Source organism: Archocentrus centrarchus, chromosome 19 (assembly GCF_007364275.1).
Source record: "Archocentrus centrarchus isolate MPI-CPG fArcCen1 chromosome 19, fArcCen1, whole genome shotgun sequence".
Classification (NCBI taxonomy): Eukaryota; Metazoa; Chordata; class Actinopteri; order Cichliformes; family Cichlidae; genus Archocentrus; species Archocentrus centrarchus.
Window position 1 is genome coordinate 16,803,403 of NC_044364.1, and position 18,106 is coordinate 16,821,508.

The 18,106-nt window shown below is 43.9% G+C and overlaps 2 protein-coding genes across 2 annotated transcripts in view; both read right to left on the minus strand.

Moving 5' to 3' along the window:
- Positions 1 to 208: 208 nt before the first annotated feature.
- LOC115798420 (uncharacterized) lies at positions 209 to 6,434 on the minus strand. The gene is made up of 6 exons (XM_030755272.1): positions 6,374 to 6,434; positions 5,829 to 6,329; positions 5,679 to 5,795; positions 4,876 to 5,003; positions 4,654 to 4,785; positions 209 to 2,501 (listed from the first exon to the last, which is right to left on the minus strand). Exons 1-6 carry the CDS (start codon positions 6,432 to 6,434, stop codon positions 2,415 to 2,417), a joined length of 1,026 nt encoding a protein of 341 aa, XP_030611132.1. The 3' UTR covers positions 209 to 2,414.
- The window catches only part of LOC115798558 (inactive ubiquitin carboxyl-terminal hydrolase 54-like), a 51,559-nt gene continuing 39,846 nt past the window's right edge, over positions 6,394 to 18,106 (minus strand). The window contains exons 9-16 of the mRNA XM_030755439.1: positions 16,499 to 16,648; positions 15,755 to 15,947; positions 15,347 to 15,529; positions 14,793 to 15,009; positions 13,135 to 13,515; positions 12,910 to 13,037; positions 12,665 to 12,823; positions 6,394 to 6,511 (exon numbers count right to left, since the gene is read on the minus strand). Coding sequence (XP_030611299.1) covers positions 6,480 to 6,511; positions 12,665 to 12,823; positions 12,910 to 13,037; positions 13,135 to 13,515; positions 14,793 to 15,009; positions 15,347 to 15,529; positions 15,755 to 15,947; positions 16,499 to 16,648 — 1,443 coding nt within the window. The 3' untranslated portion in view covers positions 6,394 to 6,479. The remainder of the gene's footprint in view (positions 6,512 to 12,664; positions 12,824 to 12,909; positions 13,038 to 13,134; positions 13,516 to 14,792; positions 15,010 to 15,346; positions 15,530 to 15,754; positions 15,948 to 16,498; positions 16,649 to 18,106) is intronic.

Here is an 18,106-nt window from a genome sequence, read left to right on the forward strand (position 1 = left end):
GTATATTCTATATATTTTTTTTAATTTTATATATATATATATATATATATATATATATATATATATATATATATATATATATATATATATATATTTTTAGCCCTCGAATCATTTAGGACTGAGGCCCAGACTGGTGTTCTTGGTTTTTTTTTGAAAGCTAAGCTTCTTTTTTCTCCCTTTCCCACACAAAGAATTAATGACGCACGCGTTATGGTGGTTACGCCCCCTGTGGGAGTGCATTGTTAATAACTTTATTGCAAAAATACAGGTTCCCTCTTTCCCCGAGCAACACCACCCCAGAACTGACACATAAAGTCTTCACGCACCCACAAATAACCATCTTTGTCAGTTAGCTTCCCACCCTCCTCGAACTCAAACACACACTTTCATCCTTTAGTTTACATTCATTCGTTCTCTTTCGCCCTCTTGCTCTCTGCCTCCTCGTTGCTCTCTTTTTGCATTCCATTGGTTGAAACATAGCAGAAGATGCAGAACAACAAAGTTCACCAGCAGCATTAAACATGAGATCTCCTCTTCCTCCTCTCCGTGTCTCTGCCAGAGTCCATGAGAGCACCCATGGGGGGAGTGGGGGGAGTGGGGGGGGGGGGTGTCTGCCTCCTGACTGTCTCCAGTAAAGGACTGTGAGGGAAGGTTGATTTGCATAGCGGACTCATGCGCTACAATTGGCTACATTCTCCCACATCCAACAAAAAAAAACAACCAAAAAAAAAAAACAATACAACAACAAAATCTGAACCTAAATGGAAAAATAAATTCTGACTTACACTCTCTGAGTTAGGTGCCAACCTTTGGTTTAGTTACAACGTTCAATCAACATCAGTGAATTCTTAAAGAACATTACATTGGCCTTGTTCCATAAGGACTTTGTTCATTTATATGATATTTAATAGAATAAAGCATATAATAAACATACTCTATACACGTCAGAATGCTACCCAGTGAAGAGGAGGGTGAGTTAAGTCATAATAACTGTTCACACAACTGAGGAATGGTTGACATCTCTGATAGCTCACTGGCTGAAAATATACCTCTAATACATATCTATCATATAAAGCATATTCATATTAGACAGGTCACTGTCTCGGGTTGAAAATGAGCATTTTTCTAAACACATCCGAGGTCTCAAGTCAGTGGGGAAAGGGGGGGGTCATAAAGTGTGAATTCATTAAGTGTCACTGAAGTTCACCTGAGGCCTTGAAGTGAAAAACAAACACCATCGACTTCTCTCCGGCTGCTTCTCGTTCAAATAGCCTTCGGAAAGTGCACTTCTGCTGAGTCACCTCGCAAAGTGCACTTGAGTCATCTGTTTTCATTGTTAAAAGCCTTAGAGAAGGGTTTCCTAACCTACATTCTCTCTTTCCTTCTAGACTTTCCTCCGCTGCTGGCCTATTTCTAGTGCTACTGTTTCCTGTTTGGAACAAAGAAAGCGAGCGAGAATATAAGAGAGGGCAGAAAGAAAAGGACAGGGAAAGAAGCAGAGAAAAAGGAAGCGCTTTTCTTGTTCAATCTCCCGGTAGAAACGGGAGAGCTGTCATTAGGTCGGCGAGCGGTTTGGGGGCAGAAACTCCAGCTAGACACTTGTGAAGTGCACTCCACTCCTATTTGAAATGCAGACATGAGGAAGTATCACTTTAAGTTAATCAATATTTGTTAATTATCATTATCAACATTCCATAAGGTCTTATTAATTAACATACAGGTTTCATACATGAGTTTTCTGTACATGACTTAGTTATTAGAGAGTTCAGTCTCGGCAGATTAACTGTGCGCACACACAGGAAGAAAAACAAACCCGAAACCAAAAAAGAGAAAAAATATGGCTGTCCATCTGAAACAGACCTAGTTCAGCTAAGTGTGCGTCCAACAGGAAATGCCCGTGAAGAAAGAGGAAGAGGCGTGGCTACTTGGTTAGAGTCCCCCCCCTGAGCTAAAGGTCCTGTGGGTTGGAGGGCGAGTCTACTGAGAGCTCCGGTCCCAGTCAGACCCGGCTGGTGAGCGACCACTAAAAGCAGCATGCTCACCTGGAATCCCTCTGAAAATCCCAGGGGGAGACGAGAAACAGTCCCGGAAAGTAGGGGGAAAGGTTGAGGTTGTAGTTGGGGGTCAGAGTGACTGCATAGACAGAATAGTAGGGGGAGGAGGAAGGGAGGAAGGCAAGGAGGGGCTAAGCAGGGTGCTGCAGGCGCTGAGGGAGGCTCTACGTCAGTGCAGATGTGCATGTGTGCGTGCATGTATTTGCGTGTGCATGTCGTTTGGAGGAGGAGGAGGAGGAGGAGGAGGAGGAACGGGGTAGGAGCTGAGTCGATCCTCCTGAGCCGATTCCAGGTCCATCAAGGCAAAGCGGCTGAGGACCCCGGCACTGCTGCCCCATGTAGACGGGTTGCAGTGAGATATTAGTGAAGCACAGCAGGACTCTGATCTGAGGACAGCTTGACCCCTGTCAGACACAGCCAGAAACTCCCTGAACTGCCCGACAGCTCCTGGACAGGAAGAGGAAGGTCAGATTAGCAGTAACGTGCACCTCAATATTTTTTTTTCCTGGATAAACAGCATGATGTTGTAGATTATCATATATATATTTTAATACAGGAACAAGACTATTGTTTATTCAATTTGACATTTGAATAAATTAAACAAATGTTCCAACTAGTGTTTTTATAACTGAGGGTTAAAGAGATGCAAATGTGCTGCACTACACCAAGAGAGAAGATTCTGTTATAAGAAACAGGCCTAATAATTAGGGATACATAAACAGAGCATCTCTATCAGACAATCTTTGTGACATCTAGATGTCTTTTTAAGAAGTCTTTAACAGATGTGAGCCGCTGATGTTTGGCCCTGGATAAACATTTAAAAAAGTGCTGATGAATTAGTGAATGTGTCCCACTGATCCTTTTTATATGGAACATTTGAAACCCGGGCATTCTTCACCCTGCATACATGTATATTCTAAACAGCACACAATTTATTTAGCATTTGTCTGCATGTTTTTGTATCTAGCATATCCAGGATTCTTAAAACAGCATATAATGCTGTTTATGCACAAACCAAGGCACTCTAAAGACCTGCACATGTGAATGAAGCCCAATGCAAGGCAGCCAAAAGCATTTGGCAAATGAAGCATAGCGCTGGGACACTATCATTTCAACTCACATTCAAAACAGAAAATATGGCAGATAGGTCAAAAGGACCAGTGTGCGTGCTTGTTGACTAATCTTCTTTCAGCTGCACATGTCCAAACCATCTCAGCCTTACCTCTATCTTTGTCTCTAAACCGCTCAACCTGAGCTGTCCCTCTAATATACACATTTCTAACCCTGTCCATTCTGGCCACTCTCAGTGAAGATCTTAGCATCTTTAACTCTGCCACCTCCAGCTCATAACTAATGCCGGTCCCAAGCCTGGATAAATGGGGAGGGTTTTGCCAGGAAGGGTGTAAAAATCTTTGCCAAATCAAACTTACAGATGATAAATCACTTACTAATAATTATCACTTATTCTTATTAGTTTCTCTACTCAAAGAGACCATTGGTGTGTGACATGTACAACAGCTTGTAAAAATACTTTGGATCGATGTGCATTAGCTTCAGCTCCCACAGTGAGGTGTGATTTTTGCACTGTGAAGCTGAAGTGTAAAAACCTGAATTGACGCCTCTGCCTGTCAAACTGTTCTCCAAAATTTGAGCTTTTAAACTCAAAGATGCAAAGATGCAAACAAACCTGAAGCATGTGCAGCTTTGCCGTGTGTAATACTGGCATAACGGAAAATGGAATAAGCTGAAATGTTTTTGCTCAGGGGCCTTGTTTACAGCTTATTTCTGATTACCTCACAGAGAGGCGGTACTGTAGGTGTTTTTTTCCCTCTAAACCAAGGTAGCAATGTTTATTTTTCAGAATTTCAAATTTCCTTCTGGGAATTTTAGATGAATTTGACACACGACAGATTTGTAGGCTGATTAAAAAAAAAAGAAAATCACCTTTGGGCCTTCACATTTATTACAAATCAGTGAGCATTCCCCGGTTTTAGCTATGTGGAAACTGGAGCCTACTTTTGTGCCAGATGAGCCTGGTTTGCCAGGAGGCAAATGTTCACAGAAAAGTAATAACATATGAGAAGACTCTTACTTTGCTCCTCTGACCTGTTTTTTTTTTTTTTTTTTTTTAAATCTCTCAAACACACTTATCTGGCACACAAAGTAGCACAACCAAAAATCCACTCATGATGCGGGTGAAACACAGTGCAACGTTATATGAGCCAGCGCAGTGTTTACCTGTGAAGCAGTGAAGGGAGGTGGTGATGAGAAGGTGTTGGTGATGAGGAGGATGAAGGAGATGATAGTGGTGGAATAGCAACAGGGACTCAGAAGAGAGGAAGTAAGCAAGGAGAGGCACTGACATCGGCCTGCTTCACCTTTGAGAAAGACAGAGGACAGAAAAGGAAGAGAAGATGAGAGCAAGAGGACAGATTGCAAATAGAATAGCAGGACAAAAGGAAGAAACAAGACAAACAGCGGGGGTTGGGGGGGGGAGAGAAGAGCACAGGGAAAAGCAATGTGATCGCGAGACATCAGGCAGGTGCAGTTTAACAGCTTAGCCGCAAGGAGGCAGCAGAACACAAGAAGTCACACTCACAAAGCTGCGGGTTGCAGTCAGGCGGCTGCGGCGCGGGGTCACTACTGTGCCGCTCAGGCTGCGTCCAATTCTCCTCAGGTTTTCCCCATCATCAGGCTCCACCCCAAAACGCCCATCCCGCAACATCATTGGCTGCAGAGGGAGAAAATGTCTGTCAGACGCTGGAAAATGGATCCAACTGATGACCCGTGAACATTTAGAAAAGGACTATGTAGGTGTTGCCTTGTTGAGGTAGGTGGGGGTGCTGGTGCAGTCCGCCCCGTACGCACTCCTCTCCATGTCCGCGTTGGGGGTCTTGGAGCGAGCCTGCCCTCCCACCCTGGATATGAGCCTCTCTGATGGGCTACAGCCTGAAAACACACAGATGGTCAAAATATGAAGGAAGCACGCGCAGACTGACAGGTTCCATTTCCTCTCCTATTGATGAATTTACTATTAAGTAGCTTAAACAAACTTCGCACATGATTTGACACAATTTATATATACAGTATATACATTCTGTCCAACACTTTCACTGAAGCTCAAAAGTTTTTTTTTTTTTTTAAAGCAAATAAAAATATTTATTATTGTACAAATTCAAATTCCCAAAATTTTCAGTGGTTTTGGCCTTTTTTGCCTCTGGAAACCTTGCATTTTGCCTGGAATTTAACACATAAAACTTTTGAGATCTTACACTCTATTTATGAAGTTTTACGTCATGAATGTGCAGCTGACAAATCTGCAGTAACTGTGTGATGCTATTGTGTCAATATGGACCAAAATCTCTGAGGAATGTTTCCAGCACCTTGCTGAATCGGTGCCATAAAGAATTAAGGTAGTTCTGAAAAGTAAAAGGGAGTTCAAGGATGGTGTACCTAATATAGTGGCTGCTGAGTATAATAAGTTGATGCACCACATCAACATGTCATATCTGAACTGTCCCTGTTTGTCATCACAATAAATTATATTGAATTTAAATGTTCCACTAATTTCAGGTTGCATTAAGGTGTATGTGTATGTGTGTGTGTGTGTACGTGTGTGTGTACCTGTCTTTCCAGCCAGTAGACTGGCCTGATAAAGGGAGTCAAGCTCAGACAGCTCAGCCTCTTCGCGGTCACAGCAGGGATCACTGTGTCGGCCTGGGGCATGCTGGGAGCTGTAGTGCCCTGGAGAGGACTGGCAACTATAGCTGTAGTTTTGACTGGATGCCTGTGACCTGATGGGAACACAGCGGTCTGGGGGCGTGTCATACGGCGTTACCACTGCGTCAGGGCGGTCCAGACTCCAGGAGGACCAATGACGTATGCTGCCCTCTGAGGCGGCTTCTTGCCTCGGCCAATGCTGCGCGGCGCCGGCGGGGGAATGGGGCTGGGGTGGCTGCCAGAGCGGCGTGAGAGGCTTCCTTTGCCCAGAGGCTTCCAGAGGGGAGGACAGGGGTGGACTAGAGGGCAGAGGGGGAGGGGGTGGGGGACGGGGTGTGTGTGTGGGTTCAAGGTGTGCGGAGTGTGAGGTGTGTGTGACTTGTGTATCCCAGAGACGCAGAGGAAGCGAGGGCAGAGAGATGGCTAAGTGCTTCCCCAGTGGTCTGACACTCACCCCCCCTGCCTGCAGCAACTCACACAGCCTCACCCCTGTACCCTCCCTCCCATCCTCCCTCTCCTCCCCCCTCCTCCCCGCGCATCCACCATCCTCCTCCCCTTGGGTGGAAGGTGCGCAAGGGTGAGTGATGCTGAGGGTGAGCGGGGGTCGAGGGGGAGGGGGCCGATAGGGGGGAGGGGGCAGGTCCTGGCCCAGAGCACCATCCCTGGTGGGCGTTGCCTGGTCCTCTTCCTCCTCCTGATTGGGTGTCAGCAGTACTTGGACCGGGCCAGGCTGTTCACTGGAGGACACAAAAGAGGGAGCGCGTCAGTCAGCCAGCAGCAGGATAGAAAAAAAACAGAGCTGCTCTGACGTCAGGTGAGTTACTGCATAGAGGGAAGGTCACGACGGCATATCAGGGTAAACAAACACACGCACACACATAAGCTCGCTTACATACTGAACAAACAGCCTTGTGCAAGCATCGCTTTGTGTATGGGATTTCACAGCCATGCAGTTTATGAGTCAGGCACAAGCTCAGCTGCATTGACTGACTGATCACAAACTTAAGTGTCTGATCTGAGCATTTCCATTTCTCACACAACTACAGAATTTGAATTTAATCAGATTTCCTAAGCAGCAATCTACTCTGCACTGGTGCAGTATATCAACACTGAAAACAATCTATGACATAGACTAATTCAGCCTCATATCCCTTTATTGATTTGCATACATTGATAAATGGAGGATGTGATATATGTTGAACATTAGTGGCTCCTCTGCAGAGACATGAGACACTGTCAGTGTAGTAGTGAATGTGTGTGTGTGTGTGTGTGTGTGTGGTGGTATGTGTGAATAGCAAGTCTGTAAATTAGCGTGTCTATTTTTGTGTAGCGTGCACAGTCACACGTGTTTATGTGAGCCCCCCGCCCCCATCCCCCCACTTTAACTTTCCTGTCTCTTTTCAGCGTTGGTAATTACCCAGCAGGCTTTGCAGCACCGAGCTATAAATCAGAGGCTTATGTTGATCAATAGAGGAGAGGAGGAAGGTAATAAAAGAGGCAGAGCGCTGAGAGCTTTACCTCCTCCTCCTCCTTCCCTTCAGTCTCACTGTTAACAGTTTGGATTTACATTTTTTTTTTTTTAAGTTTTACTCCAGGTTAAGTTGAGTTTTAATGAAACACATTAAAATCAATATTAACACAGCTTATTTAGCACATTCAATCAGTCCCTGGTCTCTACCAGTTTTTCCAAGTGTAGCAGTAGATTTCATTTGTTCACTTTTTGTGTTTATATTTTATCATTTTTGTGTATTTTTTGTATTTTTTTTAGATTTCTCTACATCATTAAGCCTTGTGTCTCTAATTGAGTGGTGTCTAAGTGTTGCATGTAATTAGAAATTTGAAAAACAGTATATGAAATATGTGTTTGGATATTAAAAGACATTAGTCCATCTCAGATTCTCAATACATTGATCTCACACTTTCTGAATGTTAAAACTGATACTTTGAAAGCTCGCTTTCCCCTCCTGCTACAGCACAGCTAACGTATCAGGAGGAAAACAGACTGACTTACTGCAACACACAAACACAGAAGCAGAGAGCATGAAAACAAACCACGGCACGGGATCTGTGACTGCAAGCGCACGGCAGCACACGGGACAGAAACACAGTGATGGACTGCAGCTTGCAGTGCACAGAAGGACAGATCAGCAGCACACAAAGAGCAGAGGGAAGCCTTGGCAGCACAAAGCTACAAAGAACAGCACAACAACAATGAAGGGAAGCGGTGAAGCACAGAACAGCAGAGAGCAACTCTCTCTCTCTCTCTCTCTTTATTCTTGATGGCAACACAGAGCCCAGCAAAGCAGCTTTTTACTGCATTGCAACAAACACACAAACACAAAGAGGATAAGAAGTTACTGTATATAGTCAAGGGTGTGTGTTTGAGAAAACACACACACATTCAGACACACACACGCACACACAGAGCAGGATGTGAGAGTGGTGTGGTGGTGGTGCTGGTGGTGGGGTTACAAAAACAGGCTTTCTGGGATTTTTGGCCAGCCAAAGCTGAAGACACACATGTGGGTGCTGAGGCGTTTTTAGACAGCCAGCACCCAGAGGACACACACAGAGGAGTCCTGCGGTGGGTTTGAGGACAGCTTGAGCTGAGGACAAACACGAAGTGAGGGAGGAAGGGGAGGGAAGAAGAGGGGGGGTCTGAGGTGAATTTGAGACAGGCACCGCTGTGGACACATAAGGGGTGACAGTGGTGGTACCTGCGTGGCCCCTGTGGGCGGGCGCTTCCTGTCTCCCGTTCCATTTCCTGTTCCTGCCTGCGTTTGATTGAGGCCCCAGTGCTCCTCATGCACGCAGCTACAGCCAATCCGCTATGAGCGTTAGCCTCATGCAGGGGTCTGAGCACAGCTGAGGATGTTAACAACAGAGCAGGAGATAAAAAAAGGAGAATAAGACAGAAAGATATAATGACAGAGTGGCAGCGAGAGAAAGTTCGAGGAACGGAACAAGAAAGAAAACACGAGAAGGAAATGAGAGTAAAAGATTATAAGACGAAAGGAGAGAAAAGAGAAGCAGAGCAGAAGGAGTGTTTATGAGGGGGGCCAGCATGCATTATTTTGCTACTGTAAACCAATGTGTGAGTATTTCACATAAGTAAAGAGTTGCAAAGTGGGATGTCTTCAAAACCTAACGTAACTTCAAAGGATCGGTTAAATCACCAAACATTTTGGTGAGAAGTATCCAATCAGTGAGCTCAGAATTCTGTTTTTGCAGCAATGACTTAGAGTTGTTACTATTATGTTTAGTAGACACTGGATCGAACATTCAACAGTTGAATATAGAAACTTCCTGCAGTACTTCGCTGTGACTGGTACAAGTACCAAGGCTCATAGATATCATAGCATTTAGTGCCTTTTGCAACACCAACCTGACAGAAAATGCTCTCTAAAAAGCAAAAATCCCACCTGACTTAAATTTGACTGCTTCTTCTTTCAAGGTGGTCTCCTTCTGCACCTCTTGGCTGCCTCCAGTGCTGATGCTTTATTTAAATCATTCTGTGGAGCTCTCGCCCCGACCGCTTGCACGTGCCCACCTCGTTTCATAATGGATCCACCCTCACCTATACTTGCCTGATTAAATCCTTGCAGGCTCTCTCTCTTCACCAAAATGAAATTTAATTTTAAAGTGCACAAGGAGACAACCGTTTAGGAGGGATTAACCAAATTTAAATCAAGTAAGGTTTCTACTTTTGCACCTCATAAACGTATTAAATCTTTAAAATGAGACCGTGAACCCATGAAAAAGAGAAAAAGCAAAGGAAAAGGTAAAGACGCGTGAAAGGAAACAGACCCCTGCTCAGTTTAATGCACTTTGCTGCATAAGTCTTCCTTTGTCTGGTGTGACAACCAGCTTAGGCAGGCTCATTGTCAAGTCAAAGTTTGCGCTCTTTCTCTGTTTGTGCCACATTATTTACCCATATCGTACAACATTGGCAGTTACATGCTCTCAGAGGGGACCCTCTTGTTTTCAAGCTGACAAACATTAAGAATATCATAAGAAGAAAAAATATGAAGATTTCACAGCGGGGACCCAGCATCTCTTCCCACTTCGCAAACTCTAATGTAAACGCACCAATGCGTTAACTTGTACTTTAGTTAGTATGTCAACAACATCAGCATTAGATAACTGATGGGAAACTGAGGCTACAATCATAAAGCCACAGACACCAGACAGAAAGTAAAGAGACATTTTCCACACAAAGCTTTCGTTCGTGTGGGCACCCTGAGTGGTTCTAGTTGGTTATAAAAAAAAAAAAAGTATAAGTGGACAACAAAAGAGCAGCCGTCACCCATTTTGGCTTGAGTTTATAGACTTCTGATTGATAGAGGCAGAAGAAAGGGAGGCAGCTCTGTTGTTGCCGTTGGCTGTAACGTCCTCTGAGACACAGAGGCAGGCTGCTTAAAGTATGCCTGAATCCATCGATACGGACGCGGGAACCCAAATTCTGTTGCACAATAGCACTGATAGTGACGCCATCTGTTCGTTCACAAGTCGTCCTTTCACTTCATCAAGGTTGAGTGTACTCACAGGGGTGTGTGTGGGTGTGTGTGTGTGTGAGGTACATGAGGCTAGACACACTGAAGCACACACAGTAAGGCAGACAGGACAAGACATAATAATCCTTGATATAGATTTAGTTAGTGCCGAGTTGGAGGGGAAAACCTGCACAACTGCAGTTTATACAAAACTCTCCCTTACACACACTTAAACACACACAGACACACACATAGGAGTTTTCACAAATAACAGAAAAATATCATTTGTGGATGAATGAATCAAATATTCATGAAAACATCACACACACACACAGGAATATGGACACACACACACACACACAAGGTGGTCAGTAAGTCAGACTATATCTAAAGTCAAGCCTGATGTCACACGGGTCATGTGCAGGTCAAGACAGAAGGCTTTAATCTGAATGCTAAGTTGAGACGCAATGTGAACATAGTTCATCAGCTGGTTTGTAGTTAAGTTTGTTTCAGGTATAAATACATTTGTAAAAGAAAGAAAGAAAGAAAGAAAGAAAGAAAGAAAGAAAGGTTGAGGCTGATGTGAAAGTATGGGAAAACCTAAAAATTGAACAAGTGTGTTAGGGGACAAACTAACTGAAGTCATCTGCTTCCAATAGATGTTTTAGTGCATACTGTACTATTTCCATCTGGACCAAAGTGACTAACTGACATTGCTATTCACAGAGCCGTGTTGCTGTTGTGGCTAAAAAGCATTTAAAATATACATTGTTTGGATCTGATTGAATTTTTCTGTGTATAATAAGCAAAAAAAAACAAACTTTACCACAAATTTGGCCAATTTTCCCTGTAATGCTGTCTCCTTGTGAAGCGCTGCATCAATTCTAAGTGCTGCTAGTGTTTGTACGTTGCTCTGTGGAAGTCCCATTGTGACCACCTGCACATCTGTGCTGTTTGCTGGATCTACTCCACTCTATTGAAATGGTGATCATTCAACTTTTTGGGGTAAGTTTCAGGAATTTAAAAAAAAAAAAAAGACTCGACATCCTCGCCACAAAACTATTTGACAAAGAAGTCTACTAATGTTTGCACCGTGGTAATGTCACAATAATCACTAAACCAGGTATCAGTCAGGCACCCCAATCTTTTATTCTCCCCATGAAGCAACTCTTAAAGTCTAATATTAGACCTTCCCTTCCTGTTACATTTCCAAATCTTGAAGCCCGTATGTCCAGTTTATTTTAACTTGAAGTCCAAACTGAGATTACACAGAGGAAACAATACAACTTTTTGTGGCAGGCCACACAGTACTACTCACTGACTCTTTGTAAAGTTAGTGGAATGCCCCTTAAAGTGTGACTTGAGTCCAAGAAACACACAATCTCAATCTCATATGAAGACACACAGACACACACATATCATTATAGGCTGTACACAACACAAAAAAAGATAGAGAAACACATTTTTGGAAGCAGAGGAATACACACACACACACACACACACGCACGCACATTGTGAACTCTTTGGAGGGTAGCCAGGATATCGGAGCGCTGAACTTGGATTGGGCTTGTGATTCTAAATAGGAATCACCCAGAAAGAATTTCCCACTCAGTGGCGATCCATGATCACCCCAAAGGAGTTTCCATTTTTGTAAAAACTAGTCTGACAGGAATTTGTGCTCTGCTCTGTTCAGCTACAGTGAACACAGCTGGAACTGCTGGATTCACACACAACCACACGCAAACACACACACACACTTCCTCTGAAATAAAACACACTGAACTAATTGACGAATAAAAAAAAAAAAAATACCACTGGAGAGAGACAGATGGAGAGACAGACCAACAGATGGGAATGAGGACAAAGACGAGGTCAGACAGACACATGGACGTACAAGTCACTGTGACTGCTAATCTACATAGGTGACCTTAAAGCTGCACCAGGCACTATTTTAGCATAAATATGCATGTTATCAGCATAAAGCATAACATTTCAATGCCAGAGAAGTTTCCAACTTTTATTTTTCGGAAGGACAAATTGAGACATAAAATTGTTTAGGGAGCGATGGGCCTTTGTGGCGCAGCTTTAAATGCGGTATTCTTGCTTTTGTCTTGAAGGGTAAACACGTTAGATTTACATAAATAGTTTCTCACTTATCTGTAGTTGTATCTAACTATGTACTTTTTAGAAAACTCATTTGGCACCAGTAAATTAGTTTTAGTGTGTGCAGAGAAATCTCAGGAAAGGTCCTTTAAACATGAGGAAATGAAGCTAAAGCCCAAACTGCATTCCACTGGAGGTAAGTGACAAAATATTTATCTAACTCGCATACATATCCTCTTTCTATGACTACCGACTTTTACCCTGCTTTTCTTTCTTTCCATATTTCATCCATACCCTGGTGTTGGAGCTGGTCCAGGTCCATGAATTTGCTGGGTTTAGGATTAAATCCCATGGCTGCCTCCCGCTCCGCCTCCCTCCGCTTCTGCTGCTCCTGCAGGCGGGCTCTCCTCGCTACCTCCTCCTGCAGCTCGTCCAGCTCGCTGCGCCCTGAGCCTGAAAACACAAACACAGGCAAGACGGAGAATGAAAATACGAATCAAATCAAATGCATGTTAACATAAATAAGTGCAAATACACACCTGTATTAGCGCCACCAACCCAGCTAGGAGAGGGCAGCTCCTGCAGGATGGCACCGCTGCTCTTGGACTTAGGCACTGAACGCCATGAAGGACCTGACATCAGCACCCGTTTCTGTTGCCCCACCTCCCTGTAAATAAAGAAAAAGAGGTTTTGGTTATCTATTACTGGCAAAGTCACATTTGTAGTTTATGGTGATAAAGTTGAAAAGGTGCACAGTTTCGTACCTGTCGGGGCTGTTGCTGTTCCTCTCACTGCTCTCGTAGCCACTCTCCATCCTCTGAATCAGACGTGGCTGGTGCTCCACCCCTCTCAGAGGTGGAGGGGCAGGGGGACCCATTGTCCGCCCGCTGCCCAGAGACCTGGGCTGCCCGACCAGCCCAAACCCCGCCTCCAACTCCCTGACCTCCCTCGCTTCTACTTCTTGCAGTCCTGGCTGTGGAAAAGGACCCGCTAAAGGGAGAGAGTCCTGGGACCCTGGAGTAAGAGGTGGGACGGGCACAGTATTGTGGCCCACAGAGGGGCCTCTCTGTCGGGTGAAGATGCTGTCGATGTTCAGCGCTTCTCTCCTGGGCCTCCAGGTTGGCCTGTAGCGGCCTCCAGAAGAACTAGAGGGCAAAGAAAAAGGATTTAATACTGAATAAATTAGTGTACAGGTAACGACTATTCAAAGTTGGAAAAGTAAGTAAAATCACCTGCAGAATGTCTACTTTTGTTCATTTTTCATGCATTAAATGCATTTTTATTCCCATTTCTGAGAGGATGGACTAATGAGACCCTCTCAGCCTTTAGAGGTTTCTCGTGTGACGTCATGCACACATTGCTCCGTGTTGACAGTGATGTCATAAGAGAAAAAATCTGTATTCCCCGACTGGTTAGCGAGTGATTCCCGGAGGTTGCTGGCTGTCACTAGGTTAAATCCCTCCCACCGATATGTATCAAAATGCAAGTTTCTGATTGGTGGAGGTTGCTGTTACCATGCATGCATCATGTAACTAAGTAGGCGTGAAAGTGCAGAAACTGTAGTCAGGAGGATATTGATAACTAGGCTATAATTTATGACACACAACACAAACTACAAAATATATTAAAAACTATTATTATACACCACTATGATAATAACAGGATCAAATTCAATAACGTTGGAAGTCCTTCACTGTGGAATCTGAATGAGTAGTCCCTTCACCGTTAAATGTAATTATGTAAACTGTTTTGTACTTTTTGCCTTTTTTTTTCCCCTCAATTTCTTTTATGTTTTTGATCCAAACTGAATCTTTCAATAGTCACGATTCAAGGCTTGAACCTCTTTATATAAGGAAATCTCCACTGACATTTCGGAAATGCCATTTCAGAAATCCATGGGAAATTTACTCCCAGAACTGCGAGCATGTGACACACACGTGAGTAACAGGATGCTAACTGCACTTCACTTAACAGCAACCATTTTTGTGCTATTGTGTGTTTTTTTTAAGCTCTGTTGTGTTTTTATTTCACATTTTTACTTGTAATAATTTTTTAAACACAGAAAAGGCCAGAAGAGACAGACTGCTGTGAATCTCAGAGTTTGCAGAGGTGTTCAGCTTTGAACTCAGAGCAAGGCATCTGAGATTTTTCCTCATTTGCATTTATTCTGACTGGCTGAAGGGCAGCGTATTAACTTTTCAATTCGCTCTGCGTTACAGTGTTGAATTTGTATTGAATGAGTAGCCTAACAACATGGAAATAAGCTCCATATCTAATAAGCACTTTTACTTTCCCCCTGAAGGATGTGTATATTTATATGTTAACTATAGGGTGAGCGATTAGGTGAAGGCATTAGTTATTTTCATCTTGCTTTAACATAATTCAAAGACAGAGGAGCCGATGTGTACGAGTGTTGCAGTACCTGGACTTGCTCTCACTGCTAGTGCTTTCATCCTCCCAGTGGGGACCCCCAACCCCGCCCTCACAACCCCCTACAGAAGAAGAGGAGGAGGACAGCGGACGAGAGGAAGAGGAAGAGGAGGTCAGAGGCCTGCGGGAGGAGAGGAGGAAGACAGCCGTCTCCTTGTACTCCTGCAGAGGAGGAGAGGGAGGGCGGGGAGGACCCTCCACTGCTGACTCTGAACACGGGAGAAAAGGGAGGGAAAGCAAGAGAAAGTAAATCCAATAACATTTTTATTTATCCCACAGGGGGCAATTATGCAGGCAGCAGTGCAAATAAATGTGCGAGTAACCACTAACGAGGCACATAACCTGAAGAGTCTGCAGAACTCACTTCACTTCACTGAAACTTAAAGCATGCATCACTGTTTGCGCTTAACTGTATCAACAACATTTTCTCCGGCTCCCTGAAAACACTTGAATATTCGAAATTATATTGAACCATTAAGGTTTCTTGACTGAAGGTGCAGCTGCATTTTTTTTTTGAGGGAAAAACATTTGGACTGGGAGCCTTACCTCCAGTGTCAGCACCAAGCGGCAGTGTGCCAGTGTCGTAATTACAGACCACTGTGGTCTGGGATTCACTGGAGAGGTGGCTGCCCGTGGACTGGTGGAGGGATCGGCTGCGAGAACCTCGGTGACTTGAGCTGTCTGTTGAAGAGTCGGTGCGAGTGTCGCTGGATATGGATGGCTCCCGGCCTATGGGAGAAAAGAAGAAGAGAGATGACATTTTAGGAAATCCTGTATCCATTTATGTTTCCAGTTAAAGGCAGGATAATATTATACTACAGGCTCTGCAGTATGCAGAGGGAGATTAAAGGGTTGAAGGTCAGAGCTTTAAAGCTATAACCTTACTTGCTCTCTGCTGATAAAGACAGATCAACCTGATCTAACATTTAGCAGAGTGTATCATCTTTGCTGTACCAGAGTCTTCACTGTCGTAACCAGCCTTGCTGCTGCAGTGCTGGAGTTCCAGCTGCGGGTTGGAGCTGGTACAGGGGTTTGGGCTCTCCTGCAGTATCACCGGCGTCCCACGGGGGTCAGCGTAGAGCAGCAGCAGCGGCTGATAGTGGCCTTTGATACAGCGAGACACTACGTCCTTCCACTTAGGGCCGATCTGGAGGTGCAGCGCGCACACAAAGACACACATAAATATATATGCATATATCTAAGCACACACACACACACATATAGAGGAAGTAAATCTATCTGTTTTACGATATAACATTACGCATATTCCACTAAAAGTAGAAGGTCAAATACACTTTGTGCTGCCATGTGCCTTTATTGATATCATATTATCTCAGTCAATAATCTAAAATGACCCTCACTGTGAACTGTGATTGATAGTTCAAGGACAGGTACATTCCCTCTGTTAATTCTCCTCAATATTCCTCATTCTTTAGAAAAAGAACTCACACTTAAATGACACATATAATATCAACGCAGTTCTTGCACTAATATTTAAGCGCACAGATTCAAACAAAGACAGGGATTAAACCTTAAACACACAATCAATCTCAAGCTGCCGCCACTGCAAAAGACCTGACTGTGCAGCACTTAAACCAACGTAGAGCCCAGCTCCTGTCATTCCTGCTCTCACAGGCGCAAGTGAAGATGCAGCTCCTGTGTTGCAGCATGCAGACTCAGACTCAAACTACGTCTCACCTCTTTGACGTGGGCGTCGTCGAAGTACATCCACTTGCGTATCTTGGTCTGGAAGAAGAAGGTGGAGTAGTGCTTGCCATAGTAGCACACCATGCCCACCAAGTACAGCTCCGCCTGGCGAGCCCTCTCCTCTGTCACACGGTAGAACAACTACAGAGAGAGAGAGATAGGAGGGAGGGGGAGGAGACAAGAAGGGAGGGGGGCATGCAGGGGAGAGGTGTGCGGTATGGGAGAGATAGAGACAGAAGAGTTAGTTCATGTGAATACAGGCACATTTTTGCTCACCTAGTATACGCTGTATGCAGTAATTCTTCACTCTCCTTACTTTCCTCTGCTTGTAAACCGCACACGGACCCTACAGTGCTGCACACACGCTGCAGTTTTTCATGTGGAAGTGATGCACAGATCTCACACTCCTGTCTTAGTAAGGTCACCTGCTCCAGATGATACTGCTAGTAACTTCAATTTATATGTACAAAGGCAGTGTAAGTATTAATAGCCATATATATATAATTCTAGTCACTATGCTTTGTTGTAACATATATCTGCATGGTTCAACACAATAAATCAAATAAATCCAAGCCTGCATCCAGCAAGTGCTATTAATTTGAAGTCTTGAAAATATTAGAAAATACACCTTATTAAGTTTTCACAACCAAACGTGACATCTTGAGGCGACCTCTTTTATCCATCCAACATCTCAAAAATCAAAAACAACAGAGACCAAAATAAATCCTTCAAAACTGAATGGCTGAAAGCAGATGCTGACTTCCAGCAACCGTTAACAGATTATTATGTTTTGTTTGTTGCAACAGCAGCACTAAAATGATCGACTCTAAGAAGAAACAGAACATAAAAGTGTAAAAGGGGGCAGACGCGTAAGGTACAGAGAAACAGCAAGTGAACGCAGCTGCAAACGGATTCACTTTTTAACGGCTAAACAAAATTTGAAAAATTCAGTAGACGACACCTCAGACTTTCTTATTCAACAGCTTGTTTTTTTTTCTCTCTTCTCACAACTGCAGGATGAAAACAAGAGAGAGAGCAGCAGCAGGCTGAGACGGAAGATAGAAGGAAAAACTTGAGTCACTGTAACACATTCATATTCACTAATCCATTATTCATGGATATCACTTCGGAATGCGGCTGGAGATGTAACAGGGGCATTAAAATGCATCAACATTACTCAGTCATGACGCGGACTATCAGGGGTCGAACACGTGTGTGTGTGTTTGTGTGTGTGTGTGTGTGTGTGTGTGCGTGTGTGCGTGTGTGTGTGCACGCGTGTGTGTGTGAGGTGTGAAAGCTTCTGCAGGAAATGGAGAAACAGCATTTTGAGCCGTTTATGAAATAAAACTGAAAGTCATGTAGATTGTGTTGTATGTGTGCATAATTTGTTGTTTTTCATCCTGAATTTGCACATATTTGTACTCATTGTTGTGTATTTATTTCCACGCACACTGAAAATACATATATGTCCTTAAATGTCCTGTTTGCATATGATTATGACAGTAAGGTGTAAAGTTCAGCTTGAGGAAAACTGCTCTCCGCCCAAAGATCTGGGAATATACTGTATTCATGGTTCTAATAATTTTCCCAACAGTAATG

Coding starts and splice junctions, on each gene's coding strand:
- LOC115798420 (XM_030755272.1), bottom strand. CDS start 6,434: ATGGTGCTCTGGGCCAGGACCTGCCCCCTCCCCCCTATCGGCCCCCTC. Junction 5,796..5,828: donor GTCACAGGCATCCAGTCAAA/ACTACAGCTATA, acceptor CCTCTCCAGGGC/ACTACAGCTCCCAGCATGCC. Junction 5,004..5,678: donor TCTACTGGCTGGAAAGACAG/GTACACACACAC, acceptor GTGTGTTTTCAG/GCTGTAGCCCATCAGAGAGG.